Source organism: Nuphar pumila, chromosome 6, assembly GCF_984573655.1.
Source record: "Nuphar pumila chromosome 6, dmNupPumi1.hap1.1, whole genome shotgun sequence".
Lineage (NCBI taxonomy): Eukaryota > Viridiplantae > Streptophyta > Magnoliopsida > Nymphaeales > Nymphaeaceae > Nuphar > Nuphar pumila.
In genome coordinates, this window is record NC_143254.1 from 121,699,302 (window position 1) to 121,720,400 (window position 21,099).

Consider the following 21,099-nt stretch of genomic DNA (forward strand, 5'->3'; position numbering starts at 1 on the left):
AGAGAACAGATAACATATGCATGTTCTAATGGCTAGCAGGATTATGCATGATTTATGTGCAATGTATGAATACCTTATTGTCTTTTATAAAAGTTTTACTTTTCATATGCATGCCCTATTAAATGCATACAATTTAAGTTCATTTTTTTAATTATCATCGTCCACGGATACACCAAACGGGTAAAATCCCCGAAATCAAGTTTGGTTCCCAGAGTAGTTTAACATACAATTTGTATTTTATTACTGGATTCCAAACTTAACTCTTGACCGAATCACCTTCGAAACATTAGATCTCCACATCTAATGTCGGGGACACAAGGAACACCTCCCGCCCATAAGTGTTAGTTTCTTGGTACCAAAACAATCACAGTTGTGACAAACACACCACCCCTAGGTAAAGTGACGGACTCTCCCTAAAACCGTGGTCAGGAGAAGGAACCTCAATATCGGGTTCAGGAGAGCAAATTTAAGTACACGGAGTTTTTGTAACCTCAGAATCTCTTCAAGACCGGATCTCTAAGATCTTCATTCTCCAGATGGAAGATCCCAGAACATATGTTACGTTGTTCTTATTTTTTATATTTTTATTAAAGTCAATTCTTTAAGTTTGGAACACCATATGCAAAAGGAAAGTGAAAACCCGCATCCTCCCTTGCGGGAACCCTTACGGGACTCCAGCCCATGAAGACAACAGGAACAGTGTAGTAGTGTGTTATACCAACTTGTATGGTTTAAGTGATGCAATTAAGCATATAAGAAAAATAATCAAGTCCACGGCTCTCTGGGTCGGTGATGATCCATTAGGTCATCGATGCATCACACAATAAAACCAAAGTGATGTATTATATAACATCAAACTATTGTGTCAAATGCACGTGCACCAATACAAAACAAAGTCAATCATAAGCACGTAATTTCCCACCTCACATGAATTTTTGTCATGTGTATTTCTTACATCCATACACACGTATTCATGTCAAGGCATACTCCATGTGGGTGTGGGTCTGGGTGCACGTGAACAAAATTGTTTATTATGCATGTCCATGGTAAGTGAAACCTCAATCATTTAGCATATACATACTTTTCTTGAAGATGTGTATTCATATCAATGCATAGATACATTAAGTAAATATTCAATAGTCAATGAAATGTTTTTTTTTCAATAAAATGATTTCTCTTCGGTGTACGCATTTGATGCATACTCATACTCAATATTCAGACTTAATGTAAATGCATAATTTCAGCTAACGCATGGATTCACCATCAGCAGGTAGATACTCAACAATTATACATATGCCCTAAAATCTCCAGATTTCGAATTTCACACAGGCTCCCAGTTTATTCATGTAGTCAACACTACATTTGAACATTGAATCATACAGACTTATTTAGTCATAGGCATTTGAAAATTTCGTTCCAGCATGCACATAGCTGAAACCCTCCAATTCGTCAAAGTCCGGAAGTATACAAATACAACACATGATACAAGACATATTTGTATTTTTTTATATCTATTTTTATTTTTTTTCAACCTAAACCTGCTCAGTCGAGTGGCTCGGTTGGGCCCTACGGATTGACCAGCGATGATAGGCCGGCTAGACTCAGTCCAGCCGAACCTAGCAGAGTTGTCCAATCATCGACAAGTCAGACCCGACGAGCCAGGCTCGGCTGACCGGGTCGGCCAAATCGTGAAGGGTGAAACAACTAACAAGGGCCCATTAATGACCCTAAATTTTTGCTTCTTTTCTAAAAGAGTACATGCCCAAGCAAAGTTTTATGACTAAAAATATGTATTGTCCATCACCAGCTTTTGCACTCACATACATTAACAAATTATGGTTCAAATGCATGTGTAAACCACCATATATTGCAGATTGTTGTCAAAAGCAAAAATACACACCGAGCAAGGATTTCCACCTACCAATCAATGCCCAATACCTATGTCAGAACATTGAACCTATTGCAAAAACTTTCCAAATGTTGGACAGGCATATCAGACAAACCTGCATATTATCAGAAGAAAAAACCCCAATTGCGATAACTCCAACGTATTAGATTTTTTTTTCCTTTTTTTAGGGGTTTGCACCCAGCCGACCCAGTCGGGTGGGGTTCCAACAGGCCCAGCCGACCCTAGTCGGCTGGGTTTGTGGTTATCCTACCCCAGAGATTCCATCCAAAAACAACACAAAATTGAACCGGGGTTCGATTTCTCATCCATTTTCACAAGAGGGGACCCGTACCTCTGTCCGGCACTAGGTGGTTGCTGCAACCGCGTGAGGTTGATCCTGTTGACCCCGATTGCACACCGTCAGGGACGTGGGCACGATCAGGCCTTCCTTCCTTCTGATCGCAGAAGATGCGACCGACGGCAACTTCCTCGCCGATGAGAGAGAGAGAGAGAACGGGATTCGGGATCCCCTATTTGAAGAAGGGAAACCCCCGAAAATGAAGGAGGGGATAGGTTTTCCCCTCTTTCCATTCGGCAGACTCGCACGACCCTGCCCCCTGCTTCCATCGTGTTAGGGTTCCTTCAGAACCCTAACCGCAACCTTCCCTGTTTTATCGGGCAGACCCATCCCTTTTTACTAGCGTTTTTTTTTTACACGGGGCGGCCCGGGTCTGAACCCGGGGCCCGAAAACCGACCCCGAGTTGGGTCCGCCTCTTACCCCTTTAATATGGATCCACAAGTTGGATCCAACTGTGGATCCTCGTGTTAAGTTTATATCTCTATATATACATATATATATTTTATTTGTTTTAAATATTTATTATTAATATTTATTTTTTTTAGTATAAACGTGGATGATATCATTTATACATAAATACCCCTTTATGGGTCCTAGATCTGAAATGTGGATCTCAGGCCCAAATTTGCATATTTCAAAACATTTTATTTTATAACTAATAGCTAAGAATCACGGTTTTTACACTATTCTTTATTTGTTTACCATGATTACAAAGGTATGACTGTTGTGTTGGTTTATGTGGATGATATTGTTACACTTGACAATGATTCAAGTAGAATTGACGAGATAAAGAGGATCCTACATGATCGATTTTATACAAAAGATTTGGAAATCTTAGGGTATTTTCTTGGGTTATATATCAACAATAAAAGAATTTGTTAGTTCTAAGTTGATGTAAATATACACAAGATCTTCTTCAACTTAGTGAGATATTTGAATGCAAACCAGACAATTCCTATGGCTTTAAATACAAAGTTACAAGGCCAAGAGGGAGATTATTTGCTTGATTAAGCATAATAGACGCTGTGCAATGTTTGACTGATTTGGTGTATGCAGTTAATCAGGCATTATAATACAGGCATGCTCCCAAGAAGAGACATGTGCAAGCAGTTAGAAGAATCTTGCAATATGATAAGGGAATCATTACAAATGGCTTGGTTTACATAATAAGATTTGATATGCAGCCACATATACTACTTGTAATTATGGCTTATTCTAATAAGCATTGGGCTGCAAAACCCGAATACCAAGATTAGTAGCAGGCTATGAAGTATACTTGGGACCCCATCTTGTTTCATGATCCAGTAAGGAAAAAAGCCTATGGCAAACAAGTACAGGAGCTGAATACGGTGCCATGACAGCTATGACAACTAAAGTGTTATGAATTTAATATGGGATTTCATATTGGATCAGGTTATTTTGAGACAAGTGGTTTTCCTACAGCTTTACACTAAAGCACAGAAATTTCATTATTGTATTACGACAATAAAAGTATCATAGCCATATCGTCTAATCCAGTACAACATGGAAATATGTAGCATATAGAGCTCACTCAATAGTTTGTATGTAAAAAGGTGGCAGATGGAAAAATTTGGCCCATGATTATTTCCCGCAAGTCACTAAGCCTCCTTATGTTCTTAGACATTGGCACTTAAAAAGACAAACTATCCATAGGTCTTTCCTATGTACAGTTTGAGGGTGAATGTTCAGGATATAGGCATAGATCCAGATCCATTTGTACATTGTATTCATGTGTGAGGGCATATATGACATTCTAGATAGATTGGAATGTAAGAGATACTTAGATACTAATCAGGGGCATTCTTGTAACTGTCAATACATTATGCATACATAAGAAGGCCCTAGCCTAATCTTTTGGCTGTCTCTTTCTTTGCTGCCTATGGTCTCCATTATCTTGCTCTTTCTCTCTTCTTTGTTTTTTCTTCTTGATCTTGTAGGACATGAATCCGGAAGCACTGTTTTAACTAAGATCATGCATCATGTATCTTTCTTTTGCAAGAATAACAAACAATAATTTTCACCCATGTGTGTATAATCTATCAGCAGTTAAGAAATGCTATGCGAGATGGTTTGGGCATGTTATGTGAAGGCTTATCACATCCATGAGCAAGGTTATTTGTATGCAAGTGGAGTGAATTAGGAAAAGAAGATCAATCAAGACATGAATGTAGACTATAAGGAGGGTTATAAAATATTGTGAGATGATACAGGTTTTACATAGGAAGGAATGGAGAAAGATAACTCGATAACTCATGGATTGTGAGTTGTCATATGTCAAACCAGATTTGTCATAACTCAGCATAAATATTTACTTTTATGAACGAATTCTTATTCTACGCTAGATATGTTAATTTAGAGGTATTAGTCACAATGTTCTGGAACTTTTATTCATATATTGTACCTCTTGTTTTAAAGAAATTTCATGCTACACGCATGCACACATGCACCATATCCTGGTATCCCAGTTTTACATTTCTACCATGCCATACCAAGCTATATGCCATCTCGTGTACCATATCCATGTCGACGTGATGCATCTGATACAATTTGATTTTGCATTTAATAAGACAATATTTCTCCAAAATTTAGTTTTACATAAGGTATTGAAAAATAATGAAACCAAGGGTGGCAAACAGAAGGAATTCAAAACAAGAAGCATTGAGGCAACTTGAACAATGTCATGATTCAACTTGATGGTTTTAGTTCCCAAGTATATGAGAGTCCTTTTGCTTTTCAGTGACAGACCTAAAAGCAAGGAGGAAACTACAAGCTAGCCTTAGTCCCCTATGAATCTGAAAAAGTTTGGACAATTTGCTCAAGGAGTAGGAACTATAAATAAGATAGATTATTTAAGAGAAAACTACCACTACTAACAATTTAAGAGTTTCTCATGATCCAGTCCAGGCTTACTGAAACAAGTGCTCGTGGCATTGAAGTTATACAAGTAGTTATTAGCCTTTAAACCAACACTTAGGAATGAATTAGACTTTTTCTGTTTTCTATTGTGGATACAAATAAGTCACAAAATAAATTAAGTTGTTATCCGGTTCAGTTAAATTAACCTAAGCTGAAAATATTACAAGTAGATGTGCAACTATTGTTCTGAAAAAAGAAAATTGATCAATGATCTTGTGCAGAACACAAATTCAAGAATTTGAATGTAAGATATTACCCTGAAGAAAGATGCCAAGAAGGAAGAGCTTTACCGATCTCAAAGTTGCCTTACATGTTGCCAGGTATCGATTGGATACTGTCTGCACATTTTAAAAAGTAAAAGTATCATGCCAGTGCAAATCAGTATCTTTATGTTATCTTGCATTTTGATTGATACCAATTTGATACTATTTATTTTATGTGCTAAAAATGTGCTAAATCTCGTTTTTATATGATGAATGAAAAGGTCTTGAAGCCTCTTTCACACATTTCAATTGCCAAACTGACTCTGTGTAATATCATGTATTTTTTTATGATTTTTAAAAATCAAAAAATATAATTTTTTAATTACTAATCCATTAAATTGATAAAATCATGGGAAAATATTTAAAATAAAGGTGACATCAGCAAGGTCTGGGCGTAGCCCAGAGCCCACTGACATGACCTAAATGAGTTAATTATAAGTTATGAAAAAAAATTAACCTTTAAATTCAAGCAAAAATCGAGCGAAATTCAGGTTAAATTCAAGTAAAATTCGAAGGTAAAAATCAGATAAGACCACTGTTAGATCCGTCTCGGAATGTAGATCACGTTGGCGACCTGTTTTTTCAAAATCGGATTACGGTTGGACCAAAAAATGCATTTTTCAAAAATGACTGGCCTCTATTTTTGACATTTTTTTGGATTGGATCCGACTGGATCCGCTCTGTTTGATCCAAGTTAATATGGATCTAGACCGAGTCCAGGATCCATATTGACTAGGATCTAGTCCAAATAGGATCCATGTGGATTTGGATATGGATTTGGATCTGGAATTCAAATCTACATCCGAAATTCATCCATGGCCATTTTAAAACTTTAAAATCAACTTTTAAATTAAAGATAGGATGAGGGTAGAACTCTACCCATAGAGCTTTCCAGAGAGGGGCGACACCCTCTAGAATATTCCTTTGGATATTAATTAAATAATTAAATAAAATAATAAAAAGAAATGATAAAATATCTAGAAGTAGAACTCTAATCTCTAAGGAGAGCTCTAGAGGGGACGTCACCTTTATCTAGAAACAACTTAAAAAAATAAAACAATATAAAAAGGAGACATTTAGGCCTCCCTCTAGAACTCGAGTTCTAGAGAGAGAGAGGTAGAGAGAGAGAGAGTGTGGAAGAAAGAGAGAGTGAGGTAGAGAGAGAGTGAGATAGAGAAAAACAACAAGAATAAAAAATTGTGAGGTGAGAGAAAAGAAGAAAAGAAAGAGAAAAAGAAAAGTATTTTTTCCATACATCCATCGATTTTTCCGATCTTCGATTCAAGGTACGGGTTTCTCTCTAATTTCTCATGGGAAAGAATACGTATAAATCAATTTGGGGATAGGTTTTGGGGAAAAAGGGAAATCTGATTTCAAAAGTATGCATATACATGTATTGTCGATTATATATATATATATATATATATATATATATATATATATATATATATATATATTATTTTTTATGCTTGACAATTTCCCTTGATCATGCCAATGAATACATATTTGTTGATTTTCTCATGCTCACAAAAATCTCAATATATATATATATAAATAAAAAAAACCATGTGTATGTCATGGGGTATCTTGTCAAGTGCATCTAGAGGTTCCTTGATTTAGGAAAGTAACTCCCAATGTAAAATATCAACAAACTTTTACCAACACATGTAAGACCAGCTGACTCAACTTCTCCTTAACTTGACCAACCAAGCACAAGGTATCATTTACAATTTCTGAACCATCCATATGAATAGAAAACACAAAGTCCACAAGCACATTTCAACTTAGCAGCTTGTTAGGCCATGCATCATCTGAAAATACTTAATAATCTTCTAAGAAAACCAACACAAATTTCAAGATCATGAAAAACAACAGTTTGTTTAACAGAAATGTTGGTAAAATTGTTAGAAACTATACATCAGAAGTAGATGCAAAGTCTACAGTATTACCTTGTAGACAAGCCCAAGAGAAACACCAACAATGAAGAGAAAGAAAGGCATCACAAAATCTGCTAGGTGCACACCATTCCATGGAGAATGAGAGATAAATGGAAGAACTGACCCAGCATCATCAACGAATATCATAAGCTGAAAGGCACAGTAAGCTGCTGTACAATTACTTGGGCAAAATACTCAATAATAGAAGATATGCATGAACAAAAAGTAGCAAAAGAGGCACACCACAACTAGCAAACGACAGGTGAAACTTTCTATAATATAGATGCTTCAAAGGCCCTATATTGCCATGTCCAATATAAATATCAGTTGATGAGTTATCTTGCTACGAAAAATGAGGGCAGGACTTCCTTGCATAAGATAAAGTATATGTGCAGACAGAAACACCGCAGAAGAATGTATTTTCCAAATAATGAAAGTTAATAAAAACCTAAGATCATGGAGGGAAGAAACAAACTGCCATCAAGATGACCCAAAGGGTGTTTTGGTTTCACACAATTGACATCCAAGACACCAACAAGAGTTTTTATTTATGCATATTCCAAAATCTTCCAAAGAAAAAAAAACACTAATCTTAGAAACCATGACTTTTTTTAAGAGAAACCTGCCATGAAAAGAGGACATAAAGGGATGGGGGAAAATCTACAGTGTTCATCATTTTAAGGAAAAACTAGCACAATGTATTGGATTAGAACACAGGACTCCTATTAAAAACTCTATGTTAAACAATAGAAAATTTAATAGAACAGCTGGTATCTATTATCACTATTAGAATCAACACACACATAAGGCTTGATTCTTCTCTTCCTCCTACCTCACTTGATTACCTCTATTTTGATCTCCCTGTCTTCATCCCTCCTACCCAATTTGATAATCTTGAGCTTGCTATCCCTCTCTTTGTCTCTCCAACCTCACTTGTTTATATTCATTTTGCTCTTGTGTAAATACTTTCAAAGATTCAGTATAGCCCAGTCAGAAACTTATCTTTAGAGAAAATTAAATGGTGACAAGCCAACTTAAAGAGTATCATGACAAACTTGGCTTTGTTTGGCTTGGATTAATTGAAGGCACACTGGGCTTGGTCTGACTCTGAATGTGACAATGTCTTCATCCATCTGGATATGTTTATTAATCGAGTCAATCTAAAGGAAAGTAACACGGAGTTCGATGACAATTCAATTAACTTCATGCCAATGCATAACCAAAAGAATTGCAGATGCAGGTGATGATTATCGACTAAGTTCATGAGATGGGATAGCTTGATTTTCATTGATATAAAAGAGAAGAAAGAGTTCAACCTGATCATGAGAAGCACTCATGAAAGTCAAACCAACTGTAAAAGCTTGGGAATTTCATGAACAAACAGACCCAAACAAGATAGGTGTTGCCAAGAAAGAAGCATGTTGACTCAATGTATTGGCTCACGGGGGTCACTAAGAATATTAGTGCAACTTATTTTGTGACCTAGTTTGATCCGCACTAGGCCATAGACAAGAAATCCTACAGATCCATAGCAACAGCCACACATACTTTTCTCAAAAACTCAAACAGCTTGAGATTCGATTGAGATCTGAAAGCCAGTTGAAGAGCTGATTGCTTTACGATGCAGAAAAGGCTCTATGAGGTTCTGGTTATATCTAATAGACCTCTGAAACATGGTGGAATCGACCTGAATCAGAAGCAGGCTGCCTTACCACACTAACAATATCGGTCAAAGGTAATTATGATCTGAGTGAAGCTAAAACCTTCTCAACGTGAAATCTATGTTGAAATGAATTAAGCTGCCAACTAAACGCAAAACTAACGAGATAAAAGGATTAGGAAAAGAATGCACCAAGTTGGTAAGCTCCATCAACATAAAAACCCACTCAAATCCAAGCCCAGGGAGTCCCAAAAAACATTTCAGATGCATATTGGAAAGGTGCTATTTGTCATTGACATCAATGGTCTGGTCCTCCGAATCACCGCAATCTCTTAATGGCATATTTTGCCAGAATAGGTGGTCAGATCCACAAAGGAGGAGGAGGCTTGCCTTCCTAGTTAAGGTGGCACTGCCTTAGCTTATCCAGAAATGCTGTGTACCTTGAGATGTATTGCATTAGGAAAAACAATACGAATACCAACTTAACCCAGTTTCCCGGACATTATGGGTGCATGAAAGAAATCCACGAAGCAACCAATTTCTGTTAAGAGAGACGTCTTTTGGAAGGTTGACCAACTCAAAACAGAAAGTGTGATCTCCTTTCAAAAGATATTGTCTATCTCTATAGTGTAGTCCTTATCTTTTTTGAAGTTTCCTTATTCTCTCCTACCTCTACTTGTATTATAAATAGCCAGTTTCTCCCCTCAATCATATATGAAAAACATATCAGGAGCAAGCTCCTCGTGGACGTAGGCTTCTATTGGCCGAACCACATAAATCGTGTGTAGTGTGGCTGCAGCTCTTTTTGGCATTTTACATTTAACATGGTATCAGAGTTGGCGATCCGAGCAGTTCGACAATAGTCATCCGAGCTTCCTCTTCCTGCAGCCATGGCCGGTGACGGGACCAACTCGGTAAAAACTGTGATCCAAGAGCACAATCCCAGCTTGAAGATTACTACAGCCCTTCTCAACAGAAGTAACTACCTGCCAAGGTCCAAGGCAGCTACGCTATTTCTGAGTGGTAAAGGAAAGCTTGGACACATCTCAGGTAAAACTCCTAAACCTAATGTGGCTGACACCGCATATGATGATTGGCAATCCTCTAACCATCTAGTGATGGCTTGGCTTCTGAATTCTATAGAAGCAAACATGGCAAAAGGCTATCTATTTATTGAAAGAGCTATGGTTCTATAGAATGCCCTGAAAGACCTCTATGGGCAACAAAATAATGTTGCTAGAATTTATCAGCTCTAACAACAAATTGCCCAACTCTAAAAAGGAGATAAACAGTTCCATAGCTATTTGAATACCCTAAGAGGTATGTGGGACGAACTCAGTTATTATCGTCTCAGCACTAATGACGTCACTACGTTGAAACAAAGAGAAGAAGATAAGGTTTTCAAAATCCTTGATGGATTAAGTCAAGAATATGAGAGCATTCGTAGTCAAATCTTGATGACTAGTAGTCCCATTTCGTTAAATACTATTTGTTATATGATTCAAAGGGAAGAAACTCGTAAAACCGTTATGGGATCCCAACAAAAGACTGAGGAAGAGACTCATGATAGAATTTCTTACACATCTTCAAATATGCCCGATTCTAAGTTCAACAACAACAACTATCAAAATCAAAACAAGCCTAGGTTTAAATGCAGCCACTGCAGAAAGACTGGCCACACCAGGGACCGATGTTGGGAGATTCATGGAAAACCCGTCAAAGGTAAAAACAATGAAAAGGAAGGACGATTAGCTACCAATATAGACGACCTTGCCAAGCTTCTTCAGCAACTCACCCGTTTGAATCTGGCCATATCATCTGCAAACGATCAGCAAGAGAGCAAAGAAGAAACTCCAGGTACTTTTCTGGCTTATAATGCTATTTCATGTTCAAACAAATGGATTCTCGATTCTGGAGCCATCAACCATATGACTGGTCAAAATACATTGATTGATGACATTATTTTTTGATCAAAAATCCTATACGAATTGCTAATGATGCCCTTGTGCCGGTTTAAGGGATCGGTCATGCCTCCTTTTTCAAAGGAAAGGCTAAAGAAGAAGTCCTTCTGCTGTTTAATTTTCCAGCTAACCTTATTTCTATCAGCAAAATAAACAAGTCGTGTAATTGCTTGGTTATCTTTTCGGCTAATCAAGTTGTGTTTTAGGACATTCAGAGCAAGAGGGTGATTGGTAGAGAACAAGAGCAGAATGGGTTATATGTTCTTGAAAATAACCCCGTGAGTTTTAATGTGCAGAAAAGAGGTAACTCCCACAGGCTATGGCCTCAAAGACTAGGCCATCCTTCTGGCAAAGTTTTGAATATTATTTTTCCATCATTGGTTAGTGATAGTAGTTCCTGTGATGCATGTCAATATGCAAAGCAAACAAGATCTTTTAGCACATCTGAAAATCAATACAATAAAGTTTTTGAGCTTGTTTACTCAGACGTCTAGGGACCAGCCCCTACCACTTCTTATGTAGGATTCAGATATTTCTCTACCTTTATTGATGACCATTCTCACGCCACGTGGATTTATTTTCTGAAAAATAAGAGTGAAGTTTTAAATGCTAAGAATTGTTGCTCCATGATTCAAACTCAATTCAATGTTAAAGTAAAAAAGTTGAGATCCAATAATGGTGGGGAGTATGTTAGTGAGGCCTTTAGAGAATATATGGCTCAAGAATGCATTTTGCCACAAAATATTTGTGTCGGCACATCACAACAAAATGGCATTGCCGAAAGAAAAAATCGGCAACTTCTCAATGTTGCACGTGCTCTCATGTTTCAAAGCAATATTCCCAATTCTTTTTGGAATGAGGTCGTGTCCACCGCTGCATATATAATAAATCGGATACCTAGTTCGGCTATTGAGAATCAAACTCCCATGAAATTTATTTGAGGAAAGGAAATGTCTTTAACTCATCTTAGAGTTTTTGGGTGTAAGTGTTATGTTCATATTCAAGGTCACCGAAGCAAATTAGATAAATGTGTTGTCAAATGTGCTTTTTTAGGCTATTTCACTATTAAGAAAGGTTTTAAGTGCTACGATCCAAAAAACAAAAAGCTCTACACATCCAAAGATGTAGAATTCTTTGAAAATGAGATTTCTTTTCAAAAAGAAAATGGGGATGAAATTCATGGGGAGCTTACGGCGAAAGAAAATATTGTTCTCACTATAGTTGAGGGTCTGGAATTAAATAATCAGAAAATTGTTGATGAAGAGCAAAATCGTGAAAGTAGTCCAAATGACGATAATGATCAAATTATCGAGCAACCTCGAAGGTCATCTAGAACTACTCGAGCTCTTGTGCACCTAAGAGATTCTTATACGTATCTTGTAAGGAGACCTGTCGCCCATTCTATTGAAAACTACGTTGATTTTTCAAAAGTCTCAAACTGCCATTTTGCCTTTCTCTGCAAAATATATTCTCAAAGTAAGCCACAAAATTTTTTAGAAGCTGAAAAAGATCCAAACTGGAAGACTGCTATGAAGGAGGAATTAATTGCCCTTGAAAAAAATAATATGTGGGATATCGTGCACTTGCCTCCCAGAAAAAGACCTGTAGGATGCAGATGGATTTATAAAATCAAATACAACAGTGACGGTTCAGTTGAAAGATATAAAGCCAGAGTGGTTGCTAAAGGCTACACCCAGGTTGAAGGTGTGGACTACAATGAGACATTTGTCCAGTGGCAAAGATGAGTTTTATACGGATTCTTCTCTCTGTAGCTACAAATAAGAGGTGGAAAACTTATCAACTTGACATTAAAAACGCTGAGTAAAAATCTGGTAAGTAAACTAAAAAAGTCCTTGTACGGACTAAAACAATCTCCTCGAGTTTGGTTTGCCAAAATCAGTGAAGCTCTTATCTTTTTTGGCTTTGTTAAAAGTGAAGCAGATCATTCTATGTTTGTCGCAAAAGGGCACAACAAGACCACTATTGCTTTAGTTTATGTTGATGATATAATTCTTACAGGTGATGATGATCCCTTAATTGCAAATCTCAAGGAGTATCTTCATAAAAAATTCAAAATTAAAGACTTGGAAAAATTAAGACACTTTTGGGAATTGAAGTTGCTCACTCCGAACAAGGGATATTTATATGTCAACGAAAGTATACTTTGGATATCTTGAAAGAAACATGTATGTTGGGTTGCAAGCGAGCAGAAACTCTCATCGAGTTCAATCACAAATTAAAACAAGACGCTGGGAAGCTCATTTAGGAAGTTTCAAGCTTCTGGAGGTTGATAGGCAAACTCACCTATTTGATTGTCACTCGGCCAGACATAACGTATGACATCAATGTCATTAGCCAGTATATGCACTCTCCTCGAACCTCATATTTAGAAGTTGCTCACAGAATTCTGAGGTATCTAAAGGCTATTCCTGGCAAAGGAATTCTCATTGGTCGAAATAATGATCTCAGTATTGTTGGGTATAGCGATGCAGATTGGGTGGAGATATAAATGATAGAAGATCTACTTCAGGCTATTGTACTATGGTTAGAAAAAAACTCGTTACATGGAGAAGTAAAAAATAAAGTGTGGTGGCTCGTTCAAGTGTCGAAGCAGAATACGAGTTAGTATGGATAAAACAACTGCTCCAGGATATGGGAATCAAAGTTACAGAGCCAATGGAAATGAGGTGTGACAACCAAGCTGCAATTCATATTGGAGCAAATCCCATATTTCATGAAAGAACCAAGCATATTGAGGTGGACTGCCACGTCGTTAGAGAAAAAGTTCAAAGCAAGGTTATATCTAACTCCTTTTATCCGAAGTGATGATCGGTTGGTAGATATATTTATCAAAGCTCTGGAAAACAACAAATTCACAGGAATATGCAACAAGTTGGGGCTAATTGATATCAACTCACCAACTTGAAGGGGAGTGTTAAGAGAGACGTCTTTTGGAAGGTTGACCAATTCAAACCAGAAAATGTGATCTCCTCTCAAAAGATATTGTCCATCTCTATCGTGTAGTCCTTATCTTTTTTGAAGTTTCCTTATTCTCTTCTACCTCTACTTGTATTATAAATAGCCTGTATCTCCCCTCAATCATATATGAAAAACATATCAGGAGCAAGCTCCTCGTGGACGTAGGCTTCTATTGGGAACCAAGTAAATCGTGTGTAGCCTGGTTGCAGTTCTTTTTTGCTTTTTACATTTAACAATTTCATCCTAGAAAACTTAGATTGGTATTTTTGTTACTCTCCATAATACAATTCCCAGACTATCAAAAAAATTCAGGATAAGTGGGTCCATCCAAAACTTCCCAACTAGAGAGAGAAGTGCGAGGGGGTGGAGGCCAACAGTGGATCTAACAACCACAAACACACTAGAGAGAGCGGAATCCGTTCTTCAAACTCGACGCCATGCATTCTCCCACAGAAATAATACATACATAACGCCGTAGAAAGACACCATCCCTCCTCCTCCCCTTCCGAACCGAAGAGAAGATAGGACCCGACTCAACTCCCAAAAGAAAGAAACCCACCTATCTCCACGAGAGAGAGAGAGAGAGAGGGAGAGAGCTTACGGCAATGGTGAGGCCACGGAAGACGTCGAGGGTAGCGATACGCGTTCGGCAGGTGGAGGAAGCAGGAGCTGTCCTCCCTTCCTCCTCAGACCTCAGGGGAACGTAGGACGCCATCCACTGGTGAGGCCTTAGGGCATTGCTCCCCGAATATAGGCATTTCCTTTGTTAAAGATTCCCTTTGGGGTCCGATTCTTAGGCCGCGATCACCGCCCGTTGAGCAGTGTTTTTTAAGGCATTTCTGTGCGGTGCACAGGTGGCGGTGGCCTCGCCTCCCGACCACCTCCCCCGCACTTAGTGTCTGTACAGCTCGATCTGGTCTAGTGGACTCATGGCCTGGGCTGGTCCTGGTGGACGCAGTGTAACATTGGTGGGGTTGAAACTCGAAAAAGCGATGTGGTCATGATGGTTGTGAAGGATCTACAGCTCATGGCGATTTAACGGCCAGGCAAAAGATTGCAGCGGTTGATGGATCTGGATGGTGCCGGGAAGTTTGACTGGTGGTTTATAGGGTGGGTGCGGCAGGGTAAGCTCTTGGGAACGTGTTGGAACGTGGCCACATCCGGTTTTCGTGCATTCTCATCTTTGAAGCATTTGATATTTTAGTTCAAACCCAAGCGCCTCTCTCTCTCTCTCTCTCTCTCTCTCTCTCTCTCTCTCTCTCTCTCTCTCTCGTAAACGGATTTGGATATCCCTGAAATTCAAGTATTTCTCGAATTCGATAGCAAAAAAAAATAGGTCAGGAAAAAGACGCCTAAAATCACAAATCCATAGTCTCGACGAATTAGAATAGGTTATTGTTTTGACATACCAAATGCAACTACATGGAATCAAATTTAGTCAGATATCAAATAAAATCCGATTCATTGGCATCCCTACATTACTCGAAAGTAGAAATCCAACATATGTTATTTAAATACTTATGAAAGAGAAAATGTTTGGATGGTGGAACGGGAATGACATAAGGTAAGTTTGTTGAGTAGGCCCCATGTAATTCCAAATCGAATTTGTTTTGGAGTCGTATGAATCAGAATCACATGGGGAATCACATGGGGCTCCTTGTGGTTCTTATTTTCTTTAAAATGAGGAAGCAACTCTCATTTGTAAAGGCAAAAGAGAGTTCATTTTTCACCACTCATTTCTTATTATTTGTTTAGCCTACGCCGAGATTTATTATCGCATCGCATGAATCATAATTTTATAAGAAATTCAAACTAAATACATACCGTGAGAATTTCATTCTGGTTACATGTGTAATTAATAAGGTGGAGCTTATATCAAGTAAGATTTACAATAATTCCTAGCCCTAGTGTGTTAACAAAAAATAAGGTTTTGAACTATTGCTTAAGAACTACGGGTACTTAAGTATCTTTTTGAAAACTTATGTCGGTTTTAGAATTTTAAGTAAAAACTAAGCATGTAAGTAAAAATAATAATATTAAAAATTTCATTAAAAATTTAAAATAGTTAATATATATTTCATAAATCAAATTTTAGAGTTTACAACCAAAATGATAATAAGCGGGCCAGTTTAGTATGTTCTAAAAACCCAAAAATTGTGTGTTGCGACAACCGCTAACCTACGCACATGAATCTAAAAAGCATAAAGTACAAAACATGAGATACATCATGTCTGAGCATAATTTCGTTGATCCTTACTAGGTCATTAGAACACACAATAGGTAATCCATATAAGTAAAATAAAACAATAGGTTACGATTTATCTTATGTAACCTTACATCATCTTATGATGATCTAAGCATACAATTATGCATTTATAATTCGCACATAGTTATGCATGCATCTAACATATAAATTACACGTACATTTATGCAAACATTTAACTTAAGAATACAATTATACATACATGTAATCCACGCATACAATCATGCACACATGTAACTTAAGCATACCATTATGCACACATGTCATTTAAGCATATAATCATACTCTCAGTTAGTTCAAGCATATACATACATGTCATTTGAAACTTTGTACATTCAAAACCAAATAGATTAAAAAGAAATCCAATTTTAATAATTTATAGTTTATACAAAAGAGAAAATTTTAAGAAAACCCTTATGTAAAATTAAAGAAATGTCCTCAGAAGCGAAACGTCAGAAAAAAAAAGTCTCATCTTGATACCATCACGTCATCATACCATCATTTGTCGTATCAACCTAATATTCACATGTACCCATAATACATGTGAACTTTATGAAAATTTGATAGGTGCACAAGTATAACAATTTAGGACAAAACTAACACATGTTTTATTTCATACATGCTATGCAGTTTAGAATAAGCAAAAATATGCATATTGATATTGTTTTTGTATCATTCCTATGTCATAAGATGTATCCGAAGAGTAGGCAAAATGAGCATAATTAGCACAATGAGCATAATTAGCAAAATTTATAACCCAAACTAATATGTGTCGTTATTTTCACTGTGTGCAAGTCAAAATAAGTAAAATGAACATGATAACTTTGTTTCGATATTAGTTGTACTGAATGTACGTGCATGAGCAAAATATAAAAATAATTGAAAATGATTATGAGTTTCTTATGCTATGCATTTTTTATACCCTGAACAACTAGTTGAGTTTGTTCTTAAAAGGTCGGTCAGTGACCGTGAGAGAATTCCCTAGAGGCATTCATAGCAAGGGATGCATAAAACTTCTGCATAAGTCTATGGGATCTACAACCTAGTATAATTTTTGGTAATCTTATCCCCTAACTCCGATGACTGGGGACGCTGAGTCATTTGTCCGAGGAGCGGTTGTTAACAACCTGTCCATCAGAGTGTTTGTACCATCTCATCATCTTTCCTTACGAAAACAAGTGATTAATAGGTATGTCAGGTTCTATTTTAGCAGACAACTCACTCTACGTGCTTTGATATTTCAAATCAAATCGAGCATCTTACTTGTGAAGCCGATGATCACCATTTATATGATTTAAACAATGTATATTTTGCATGCTTTGAGGTTACCATAAATCTCTCATCCAATCATCGTAGTACTTACATGTTGTGCATGTCTAATAGTACCATTACGATAAGAGGGGTATAGGTTTCTCATAAAGAAACCCCAACTTTACTCTATTGTTAGATAAATGATATAACAAATTTAGTTTAATTTGACATAATCGGGTCTTTCAAACCAACTTGAGCATCTTGCCTGTGAAGGCGAATCATCACCACTATGTGATTTCAACAATGTGTGTTTTGCATGCTTCGAGGTTACCATAAACCTCTCATCCAATCATTGCACTACTAACATACCATACATGTCTGATAGTACCGCTGAGATTAAAGGGGTATAGGTTTCTAAAAAAGAAAGCAACTCAATTGTTTTATGAAAGAAACGATTTAACCATTTTAGCTTAGTTTGACATGAATTGGGTCTTTCAAAATATTTGTATATCATTGTGCACTTTGCACGATATGAGATCGCCACGAATCTCTGATCTAGTTATCATAGTATCAAACATGTGGTGCATGTCTTGCGATAACGTTTACGATAAAAGGGGTATGAGTTTCTCAGAAGAAAACCCAACCAAACACATTCTTATGCTCTCATCCGGAGATATCCGATGATGTCGGGTATTAAGCCAAAATTAAAACATTTTCTCCTATCATGCCGCTTTAGGAAAAACTTAGTTGCAACTAGGCAACCCCCAAGTATACAATTCTTGCTTTTCAAAACTACACATTTTTTGAATATTGGATTCTCGCAAAGAATCCCTTTTTATTAAAGTTGTAGCGCCTCCATGTCTTTTGCAAAGTGTAAACTTGCTATGAGGTAGGAAAGAGTACGCAACTGCGTACTTTACGAGGTTGGATATATGTACCAATAATATATATTACATAATACAGGCATATGCATATTTTAGCGTGATGGCAAATGTATAAAGCAATGCTTGTTGTGCAAAACTGTACATCGAGCTAAATAAATGGGTAAGAAGTGCACAAGGTACAAAACTGTACCTTGACCAAATAAATGCATAAGCAATACATGTGGTACAAAACTGTATGTCGGCCTAATAAATGCGTAAGTAGTACACAATGTACAAAATTATATCTTTGTTAAATAAATGCATAAGCAGTGCACATGGTACGAAATCGTACCTTGGCCAAATAAATGTATAAGCAATGTATAAGGTACAAAATCGTACATTGGCTAAATAAATGTGCATGCAGTGTACGAGGTACGAAATCATACATCAACTAAATAAATGCATAAGCAGTACACGAGGTACGAAATTATACATTTGTCAAATAAATATGTAAGTAGTAGCCTGTGCACATGATAGCGCAACGGTAAAGTAAATGACATAAAGCAAGGCTCGATGTGCGAAACCACACATCAAGCTAAATAATGCGTAAGCAGAAGCCTGTGCGCGTAAAAGCTCGACAACAAAGTAAATGACATAAAACAAAAGAACAAGGATTAAAAATGGCATCCTTGAGTTAAAAGCACACACACACACACACACACACATATATATATATTAAATTATGTTTATTTACAAGTTTTAGCATTGTCCTTTCTTTGTCTTTTCGTGCAACTCTCTTACCTTGGAGATTGTCGGATTCGTTGACGATTTTGAGAGTAAGTCTTTAAAGGCTTATGCCTTGTTGTTTGTGTCACATCCGTTGTGTTGATGGGATGAACTAAAGTATTCGTCAAACTGCAGAAATACGAACAAGATAAATCTTTTGTTTTAATTACGCATTTGTGCCAAGCTCGTGTAGCAGGGGTTGAACCTGACCCTGGTTCAGGCTGTCTCGCTAAGTCGGGCCTGAATCAGGGTGAGCCATGCTAGGACCCAGGGTTAGTCGGGCTTGACTAAACCCGTCTGGTTGCAAGCGGGGAGAGTCCGAGTTGGGCTCGATAAAGACCGAGCTCAACTTGGTCGAGTGAGCCGGTTAGGCCCCAACCGAGCTAGGCTCGGTTCTGACCAAAACAAGAAACAAGGAAAGGGTTGGTGGGCTTAGCAGTCATGCCGAGCCTGACCCAGGCTAGGTCTTGTAGGGCTCCTGCCTGCACAACAGAGAGGGGACATGAGCCCATGCTTATATCGACTATTTTCTTTATAAATTAACTAAGTTGTTCAAGTTCTTCCTAGGGTTTTGATATTCATGAAAAAATCTAAGCATGCAAATGATATAATGACACTACATCAACAAATTACCGGTGGCCCATGCTTATATCGACTCTCACTCTGATGGCTATCAAGTAGTCCTTTCCATCTATCGCTTTTTTCGAGGTTTATGAGATTAACTCTAGCATGCTAAATTAACTTAAGATTTCAGCAAGCTAATTAAAAGAAGGAACTCCAAGGATTTTACTCAATTATGTTCTCATGCATGTATTCTCTATTTTATATATGTACATTTATTAAAAAATTAACATGCAATTTGTATTCAAAACTTATAAATACATGAAATCATTTTTGACATTACAACAAACTCATATGCATTTATTTTCTCTTTCATGAAACATGAAACACATTTTAGAATGTAACTCTATCAAATACACAATACAACTATGTTCTCAAACATAGATGATTTCATGTAAGTTGATTCACATGAGTAATAAACAAACTATGTATTGTTAACTAGACATGTTTATAGTATCTCTTACCTCGAAATGCAGATATTGAACTTCTAATACATGTTGAAGAATTAGGATTTGTTTAATACATAAAACATACTTAATTGTCAAACCGACATTTTATATACTTTATAAAATTATCAAACTACCTTTCCTCATAATGGTTTAATGATATTAATTTTTCAGTGTGATGTGTTTGATTGTGGAAACAAGACAGACAAATTCTTCTCTATGTCTCGAATTCAACACACTAAGATTCGTTAAGTTTCGAGCTTAGAGTGAATGGTTATGTCCAGATTATCAACAAGAGCAAAAAGGTGATTCAACTTTTCGAACCGGTCTAGATTCTTTGAATTTAAACTTCTCCCTAGTACTTGACTGGTTTAGGTTTAATTTGAACTAGGAACCTTCTTGATTTAAATTTGGATTCCTTGACTTAGATCTAAATCCATTTACTGTGGATCTGAACTAGATAGAGATTCAGTATTTGCTAAGTCGAAATATGATATAACAGATCCAAACCTTAGTTTTTCGCTTTGATGCAAAAATTGAAACTAGACTGATACAATCTAGGTTTGGGTCTCAATTGGATTCAAACTGGATCTCAACTTATTATATTTCGTTTTGGTCTTACTGAATCTAAATTTGCTAACTGGATCCAATCTTGATCTGGTCTGATTGGGGTCTTATTGGTTTTGCATTATGGTAAAAAATCAAAATACCTCTTATAATTAAGTGTTTATATATATATATATATATATATATATATATTCTTTTTTTTTTTTTGCCAGACAAAGAGGAAATACCCCTAACTGACCCGACCTGGCTCTTTCTGGTATTACCCAAGACAGTGAACAAAAAGTTTACTGTCTCGATCCTCTCATAATATGACTGGGT

At 36.9% G+C, this 21,099-nt stretch overlaps 1 protein-coding gene across 1 annotated transcript in view; it reads right to left on the reverse strand.

Moving 5' to 3' along the window:
* The window catches only part of LOC149835980 (uncharacterized), a 157,152-nt gene extending 142,366 nt beyond the window's left edge, over positions 1–14,786 (reverse strand). The window contains exons 1-3 of the mRNA XM_090008886.1: positions 14,586–14,786; positions 7,397–7,534; positions 5,441–5,522 (exon numbers count right to left, since the gene is read on the reverse strand). Coding sequence (XP_089865012.1) covers positions 5,441–5,522; positions 7,397–7,534; positions 14,586–14,699 — 334 coding nt within the window. The 5' untranslated portion in view covers positions 14,700–14,786. The remainder of the gene's footprint in view (positions 1–5,440; positions 5,523–7,396; positions 7,535–14,585) is intronic.
* Positions 14,787–21,099: the final 6,313 nt, after the last annotated feature.